At 33.0% G+C, this 9,149-nt stretch overlaps 1 protein-coding gene and 1 long non-coding RNA gene across 2 annotated transcripts; both read right to left on the bottom strand.

Annotated features, from left to right (window-relative positions):
* Positions 1-1,039: 1,039 nt before the first annotated feature.
* LOC109339881 lies at positions 1,040-2,016 on the bottom strand. Its single transcript, XR_002106720.1, has 4 exons — positions 1,935-2,016; positions 1,539-1,593; positions 1,417-1,458; positions 1,040-1,129 (listed from the first exon to the last, which is right to left on the bottom strand). It is a non-coding gene; the product is annotated as an uncharacterized LOC109339881 (long non-coding RNA).
* Positions 2,017-2,026: 10 nt separating this feature from the next.
* Positions 2,027-3,556, bottom strand: LOC109339880 (probable xyloglucan endotransglucosylase/hydrolase protein 8). Its single transcript, XM_019577410.1, has 5 exons — positions 3,547-3,556; positions 2,713-2,907; positions 2,518-2,618; positions 2,201-2,403; positions 2,027-2,111 (listed from the first exon to the last, which is right to left on the bottom strand). The coding sequence occupies exons 1-5, from the start codon at positions 3,554-3,556 to the stop codon at positions 2,027-2,029; spliced, it is 594 nt and encodes a 197-aa protein (XP_019432955.1).
* Positions 3,557-9,149: the final 5,593 nt, after the last annotated feature.

Below are 9,149 nucleotides of genomic sequence, written 5' to 3'. Positions count from 1 at the left end.
ATTTATTATACATAATTGATTTGCCACAATCTAATCATGGCTAATTTATTTCAATTATTTTCATAATTATTCATCTCCTCATCCCAATGCATTGTTGAACATCTTTATATTCAAGAATATAATGGTAAAATTTTAAATAAAATTAAATATTAGCTAGCTAATAATAATAGTAACAAAAGTATTATATTATTTGCAAAAGCAAATCTTTTACATTTATCAAATGTTTAATATTCATAACTCCTCCTGATAAATCAAATTACAAAATATTAAATTAATGTATGTTCATAAATATCCAAGCAACCATAAACTAAGAGGGTGAAACATCTTGGCTGAATGTGGGTAGCTCACTACCAAATTTGATGTAACACCTAAAGTTGCGGCATTTTTTTTTTTGGTTTCCCACAAGTATCCTCGCACTAGAGGCAATCCTGTCCGAGCCGGGAACATCCACAGGTACGTGGGGCCAACTCTCCCAACGGATATTTTTTCCATCCACAAAACTCGAATCTAGGTTCTTGCTTAAGGGGAATCAATCATGTACCACTTGAACCAACGCCCGTTGGTGTTCCGGCATTTTCTTGATGTTGAGTAAATGCTTCGATATCTTCATATAAAGTAAAAAGAATTTTTTGCAAGATTATTGATAAAATAATAAATTTATCGAAGATAGTTGAGAGATACAAAATTAGACTTATAAAAGTTAGAGAAAATTGATAAAATTGAAAAGAAGAATGGAAACATCAAGTCTTTCTAGTAACTTCAAGTTCTCAATCCCACGCAAAGTAGATAGAGCATTGATCCTAAAAACTAGTTCAATAATAGGACATGAAACCTGCATAATCCAACAAAAATGATATATGCGTCTAGAGCTGATTCCTACATGTAATACATTCAATTACAACTATAATATTGATGTAGTCTACATTAAGTGGCAAACAACTTCAGTGGTTCATAAATGTTTTTTACTAGCCTAATCATATAAAGAACATATCATGCAGCAATGATCGACAACAACTCAGGATTTGTTTTATTAAGTTACTAAACATACCTGTTGCCGCATAGATGAAAATTCAGGATGGCTAGCAGCAATTACAGCTTTAAACATACGTGGGGGTATCCCTTCTTGTTTCTTATGTTTGAAGATAAGGGTAAACAAAAAAAATAAGCAAAGAAAACTCATCAAAATAAGAAACAATAAAATGACAAGACTAGAATTTGAGAATATCCAATAACATGAATCTTTTACTTTTAAATTGATTCTTTGGTCCTTCAAATAAAATCATAGCAACATTTTAAACCCACACTCTTACCAGAGCTCATTTAAAAAACCATTTCATTTCTAGAACTAGAACAGTATATAATCCCACACACAAAAAAAAGAAGAAAATTTGATTGCAAAAGGGTTAGAAAGCTTACATCAGTCACAGTTGAAGAAGCAACATTTGCATTTTCATCATTCTAGATGGAAGAAGGTAACATAAGAATAATGAAGACTCCAACGAAGCTTCTGAGAGAAAAACACAAATACAGGTACATACCTGAGAAACTAGAGTAGAATATTTACCAGACAGAAGACCATGAGCCAGCTTTGTCCTGAAGTAAAATCATAATCATTATTATATTTCTCTTTTGACGGTTTTTATCTGTGACAGAAATATATAAGCTTTGATGCACCTCTTTTTTTACATTTTCTTTTATGGAGGAAGCTGAATGCTCTATTAGAAAATGCAACTACTGTACAGATATTGATTATTTGCATTAGTAACCCAAACCATCTCTACCATGCCAAAAGTAGAGTAGTAGATTATAACAAAATATCCAAATGTGTAGTGGCACATATATGATATAAAAAATACTCATTAACAACAAAACATGACTAAGAAAAAAGAGATAGCAGTAGGATTCTTATAAATTGAAAAAATCTAGATACTTACACCTGCATATTTAGGTTCACAGTTGGATCAGCAGGAGCAGCCTCAAACGCCTTCTTTAAATTTTGGTTTATATAGTACCTAGAATACAGTCATCATAGAAAACCTGTTAATATATTTTTGTGAATAGAGTTCCCGTTGTTCTTAAACACTCTTATGGGAACTCTATCCACAAAAAACCTGTTGCAATTTGCATAATTCAATCAACAAAATTGATAGAGTGAGTTATGTAAGTATACTATGGGGTGAAGAGAAGAGAACGAACTTGCACAATTTGGTGGGTATTCCAGATGATGGAATATGTGTGGTAGTCTTCTGTGGGGTCAAACCATAGTTGGTGTCTCATTTCATGGTTTCCAGTTCCATTTGTGTAAATATATGTCTGAATCAGATAAGGCTCTCCCGTTCTATTTCCCAAGAACTCAAAGTCAAGCTCATCTCTTTCTGGCCCTGCACCTTTCTCACTGCACATCTGTCACAAAATACATGTACAAACTCCATTTCAACAATTTTTGACATTTTATTCCTCAGCTTGTTATCTTTTCCAATATAACATTTGTATCTTTGAATGAAGTTGTACACTTACATAATATGCTGTGACAACACCAGCAGAGTCACCTCCTACCAACTTCAGCTTCATACTAAACCAACCAAATCTATATCTTTGCTTTGTTTGAAAACCACATCCTATCAAAGAGTGAATGCTTCAAAATGGTTTCAAATTGAAAGCTTGCATTATTTATATAAAGAAATGTTAATTATATTGTAATGCATTTGGTACCTGTGTCATTGTCAAAGGAGAGATACCAGATCTGGCCATCTTTGGAGGTAGTAAAATGATCCTCAGACCACATTATGGTGAAACTATCATCATAAGATCCCTTAGACACAGCTGCTTCATATGAATGAAATGAAAAAGCAGCTAAATGTTTGTTTGGGAATTGGATTTTGGAGGGGAAGGAAGGGAAAGGAAAGGCTTGTGAGTTATCTCACAAGTGTATTTTATGGCTCCCAAACCTTCCATTTCTCTTCTTTCCCCTCCAAAATCCAACTCCCAAACTAACTCTAAGATGATTCTATTATTTTAAAAATATTTAGTGTTGTAGGCTAAATATATAATGTCTATTTACTTTAATTTGGAGATCACTGATAAGTGCCAAATATACCTAAATTTCATACACTTTTATGAAACTTATCTTAAGTATAATTGAGAAAAACCAACTTAAAATAATATTTTTTATATAAAATATCACAATCTTGTATGTTTGTATGTGTATTTTTTTAATGTATTTTATAGGATTTAGAATGAAGAAAAGAAGAAAGAAAGACACATGGTCAACAAAGCAAAAGAAGTCAAAAATAAAGATGTTCAACCAGGAAGCTAAGCGTGGGACAAGCCCCACTGAGCTGACCTAGACCAAACTGCTCAACCAGGCAGCTGAGTGGACCTGCTTAGCCACTCAGCCTAGCACCAGACTAGACCTGACACGGTCAGAAATTCAGCTTGACACGGTCAGCACGAGCTTGGCACAAGCCCAAGCTGCTGAACAAGCAACTCAGCAGTCCAACCAAGCAGCTCATCGGAGAACCAACTCCTGACCAGATCAGCAAGCACCAGGCCACATCTCAGTCACCACGGTCAGAAGCTACTGAACAAGCAGCTTAGTGGTGAAGTAGGTGCGCTGAGCGGTGTGCACCAGACTTGACTTAACCATCAAGCAAAACATGAAGTCATCCATGACCTCACCTCAAGTAGCCCACCATAGGCTTTTCATAAGTAGCTCACAATAGCTGGTTTCATAGCCCACAACTAGCTTTGATGAGTCAAGCACAAGGAAGTGACTGAGCTACTTGGTCAAGGGACCAAACCCATGCTGAAGGGTTTGGTCAGCTGCTTAGCAGTCCAACCAAGCAGCTCAGAAGTCCAGTAGAGAGGCCTATAAATAGAGACCATTTCATTCGAGCAAAAAATATATCAAAAACACTTGAAACAAAGAAATCTCTCACTAGAAACCTCTCTCTGAATTTCTCTCTTCATTTCTTAGTTTAGAGCTTTAATTTCAAGTAAGTTTTGTAGTTATAGTTTAGAATTAGAGAGGAGAAAAAAGAGAAGGCAAATGAGATGCAAAAGTCAATTTTGTACTCAAAAAATCAATTTTGTACTCTCATTTGGAACTCAAAATCATCCAATCCTTGGATGGATAGCTCATGCTCCTAACATTTTCTTTTGAATAAAGTTATGTCATTTCTACTTCTTCTTAATTTATAAAAGTTTGAATTTTAATCATTCAAGTTGATGCTTTGGTTTATTTTATTTGTTTGAGAAACACTTAATGCTCTTTTTAGATTGATGACCTCAAAAATGATTTCAAGTCAATAAATTACTTGTCTCAAACACTTAACAAATAAACTAAGAAGTAGTTGTACTACTTAGTTTATTTGCTAAGTTAAGCATACTTTTCTTAAGATCTTATATTCATTACTACATCAATATTAGAGTCGCCAATGACTAGGGTGTGACAACCTAGTCTCTTTATGGACGTAATATTGTTTAGTAATAAATATACATGATTATCATTCTACCATTTTAGGACATACACTAAAAGGAGGATTTTAGAACTTGGTGTTTGGAGTTAATCAAAGTAAAACATAAGAAATTGTCTAAGTAGTTCAAACTCATAAGAAGTTGAGAAATCTTTTCCTTATTCAAATTGATCTTGTCTCCTCAAGAATTTGTGAATACTTAAGTTATTTTTCTTGTTAATTTATTTATGTGCAAATCAAACATAAAAACCAACAAAATATGTTTACTCATTATTTGTGCTTTGACTTGTTTATATGATTCATTTTATTAGGCAATTCATTGTGGTTCGATATAACCCTATACTATACTACAATTGAATCTTGTAAGAGGTGTAAATTATAAAATAGTAAAGTGTTATCAATAAATTTATTTGTTAAAAACACCTTTTAATATACAAAAGTGATAAAACTAACTTACTAAATTTTATTTATTGTTATATATTTTCCGCATTTTATTTATTCTTTAATACCAACCTTCCTTAAGGAAGAAGTTTGATTTGTTAATAAAATGAACCTGTAAAGGAGTAAATAAATAAAAGGTCACTTAAATTTATTATTCTTTTGTTCTTTAATTATTTATTTGTATCTAACAACTAACTATTCATCACTTTTATATATTAGAATACCATTAAACCGGCGTTGGAATTTATTCCACAAAACCGAGATGGTATTCAAAGGTACTTAATAATTATGTAATAGGTAATTGCTTCGATAGCATTGTACCAGCGTTAGAATTTATTCTAACAAAGCTGAGATGGAGCAAAAAAGGAATGACTTATTTACATGATTATTAAAGAAGTAATTTGTAACTGGAATATTCTTGAAACCATTATACCGGCGGTGGAATTCATTTTAACAAAGCCGAGATGGTGAACAAAGAGTAAAACCGAGTTCTCTTACTTAAACAAAATCAATTAAAAAGAACAGAACGAAAATGAGAGTATTAATCTTTCAACAAATTGACACTGCTGTCAGGACGATTTGTTGAGAGGAGAAAACTCCCAACAAAACACCGAAAACACACTTTCAACAATCACATACCAAGCGTATGGTGACATACTTTGAAGGAGAAATAGAGGTCCATATGGTTTTGTAGAGATTAAGCCTATGGTAAATGATTTGTGGTAGTGAAGTGCCATATAACACTTGGATGATACATTGAAAGCACATGAGATCTACATAAACATCTCTAGCCTACCACTTCCTATACTCTTATATTCATACTCCAGTAATTTATATTGCTAAGTATTTTAAAGTTTACCACTTCTATGAATTGTCTATTAACAATAAACTGATAAATTCTCATGTCTAATCTTAGTTCATTAGTTGTCATAGTCATACCCATAACAAATAAATATTCACATCTTAGAATTATAATTGAACAAAAACAAGTAATGATGTCATGAATATGCAAGTGATTTAGACATGAAGTATTAATTTACCCTTTAAACTATTGATAGCCGCACATCAATGAATTCAGTAATTTAACTTTAAATATTCAATTCATATAAAAGGCTCCCCTAATTCTTTGTTCTTCAATCTGTTTCTTACTTATGCAAACATTGTATAGTACTAATGCTTGAGATTCATATGCATGGTCTTTCCAATTAGATTATAGTAAAATAGATTTGGTTTTCCATAATCCAAGAGTGGAGAAGGATGAAGGTTGTGGACCACCCATTGAGTTTATTGTTATTGCAACTCTCTACCTTCCTAAACCATCTAACACTAAGTTTTACTCTTTAATTGATTACTCATCCATATAAATACATCGAAATTATTTCGCTTAATGTTTGATTTAATATAATATTACAATATTTGAAGAATGGTGATTTTTAAGAGGGGCCTATGTGTTCTCTATTTTGACTTAATTACCTTCACCCAAAAAACCTTGTTGTCATGCAATCTATGTTATCCTCATTTCCCCAACAAAGCCTGATTAAACAGACCAAGGTTCCTACACTGAGACCTTCCAGCAGGTTTGCAAACAACTTTCCATGCCATACCTTTACCACATTTCTTATTTCCCCAAAGAAAACTTGGCTGCAAACTAACAATTTTAGGAATGTTTGATTAGATTGAACTTAGAAGAATTAATATCCCACCAAAAAAATATGTTTACATTTCCAAGAAGCAAGCCTCTTGGACACCACATCAATCATACACTTCCAAGTGGAAAGCCTCCTCGAATTTTCCCTAGAAGGAACGCCCAAGTAAAGAAAAGGGAAAGATCCAACCTTACAAGACAAAAAATTTGCCGATGCTAAAAGAATTGCATCGAACACCTTTATACAAAAAAATGAGCTATTGTTGGAGTTAACCTTCAAGCCCAAAGCTAACTCAAATCATCTACGGGTAGTCCTCATGCACCAAAGATTTTTTTTGAAGGCTTAAAAACAATAACAATATCATCTGCAAACTGAAGATCACAAACTTCTATACTACCACCTCCTACTTTGTCCCTTGTCTAATACCTCTAGAGACCGCAAAGTGAGCCATTGGACTTCCATTAACTTAGTCAGACATAGAGGTTGAGGATAGACAAGCATAAATCCACTTCCTCCATTTTCCTAAGAATTCAAATCGCGTAAGCATATATGCAAAGAAGTTCCAATCAATAAAGTCATAAGCTTTCTCGAAATCATCTTTGAACAAGAAACACCCATCCTTATACTTAGTCGCCGAATGGATAACCTCATTAATTACTATTGTGACATCTATAATATTTCTACCGTGAATAAAAGTTTATTGAGATGGGGAAATTAACGAACTCATAACCCCTTTAAGCCTACCATCCAGGATCTTAGCAATAATTTTATACAAAGAACCACTAGGGAAATCAGCTTGTAGTCGTGGATTTTGTTTGGACTCTTCGTCTTTGGAATCAAAGTAATGAAAGAAGAGTTAAAACCTTTGGGTAGCTTTTAGTTTACCTAGAATTCTTGAATAAAAAGGATAACATCCTTTTCAACCACATCCTAAAAATCTCGAATGAATATGAAATTAAAAGCATATGACCTTGAGCTCTTGTCAGTGGCACAACTCCAAACTGTCATTCTGATCTCGTCTTCCAAAATATCCACATATAAGGCACAAAGTTGATTTTTATTCAAAATCTGAAAATCTACCCCATCCAATTTTGGTTTTTCCATTGGCACATAAGAGAACAATTTTCTGAAGTAGTTTGTTATCCCACACCTCATAGCCACATCATACTCATACCACACCTCATCAATTCAAACTCATATGATCTAGTTTCTCCTTCTCCTATTGTAAATACAAGACTGAAAATAGTTAGTGTTTGCATCCCCCTCCTTCAACCACTTATTCCGAGATTTTTGTCTCAAGAAGATATTCCTCGGGTTAGTTCTTTCCCACCAATCAATTTTTAACTTTTTGTGTAAAGAAAGTTGAACAAAATCAAGAACCGAATTCTCTCCAAAAATTCCAGCTTCTGAATTTTTAGGGTTAGATGTCCCAATTTTGAATTTAAGCATCCAAATGTTTTCTTATTCCAGACCTTTATATTTTCTTTCAAGTACTTTAACTTTTACTTCACAATGAAAGTCTTCCTTCCTGTACAATCGACCTCACTCCACTTTCTAGATACTAGAACCATAAAGCTATGGTGATGGAACAAATAATTATTCAACCGGAAAGGAATCAACCCCTTCTCAACTTTTTTCTGCCTTTGAACAATCATGCAATAATCAGAAAAAAAATAATATATAGTCAAATAAGAGGAATCTATCAATACTGCTCATAGTTCTACTTCTAGAATGGTACCAATGAAAATTCCTCCCAAGCTATGTTTCAACTTGCACACCTTTTTTCGAAACAGTTTTTTATAAATCAATAAGATAGGAGAATAAATATTAACCATGTAGAAATTTACCTGACCGTTCAGCCAAGTACCAATGGTAGCCAAAAAAACTAGTGCCTCTGTATGATTTAATTTTCCGAAATTTATTATTATCCCAAATGCTCAGAATGCCACCTCAACCTTCCCACCAATGAGATTGTAAATGGAAGCATGCATCAATGAGCAGATTTTATATGCAAGCAGAGATTACTTAGAATTTGATAAAGACAAAGGTTGATGAAGATAAAAGATCGATGAAGGTAAATGTTGATAAAGATAAAGATCGATAACAAAGATTGATGAAGACAAAAGAGTAACAACAAAGTCAAGGACAAATGTTGTATATCAAGGACAAGCTTGATGGCATGAAAAAATAAACAAACAACAAAGTCAACAACAAAGTCAAAAGTCAAGACTCAAGTTCACTCAAGCTAAAGCATTCAAGATGATCTAGAGGCTATTTTTTTTTTATCTTTATTAGGTCTTAAGATGTTTGCTTAGAAAGACTCTAGGCTAAGATGAACGTTAATGGATACCTCACAATATAAATTCAATCATAACTAAAATGAGACTTACATGCATACATACATGATTTATATGCACATGCATAAATACATGATCATATGATTTTGATGCATTTAAAAAGAGTTTTAAATCATACATCATTCAAAGTCATGCATCATACTTTTAAAATCATGTAGGAGATTCATATCACATTGAAATATCTTTTTTCAAAAACCCATTAATCCATTAAGAGTTATTTTAACCGATTA

Source organism: Lupinus angustifolius, unplaced genomic scaffold (assembly GCF_001865875.1).
Source record: "Lupinus angustifolius cultivar Tanjil unplaced genomic scaffold, LupAngTanjil_v1.0 Scaffold_118, whole genome shotgun sequence".
Taxonomy (NCBI): domain Eukaryota; kingdom Viridiplantae; phylum Streptophyta; class Magnoliopsida; order Fabales; family Fabaceae; genus Lupinus; species Lupinus angustifolius.
Note: the sequence above shows the minus strand (reverse complement) of the source record. Positions and strands in the feature narration are given on the sequence as shown.

Coding starts and splice junctions, on each gene's coding strand:
- LOC109339880 (XM_019577410.1), bottom strand. Junction 2,404..2,517: donor GTGTTGTCACAGCATATTAT/GTAAGTGTACAA, acceptor ATTTTGTGACAG/ATGTGCAGTGAGAAAGGTGC. Junction 2,112..2,200: donor TGGAATACCCACCAAATTGT/GCAAGTTCGTTC, acceptor AAATTGCAACAG/GTTTTTTGTGGATAGAGTTC.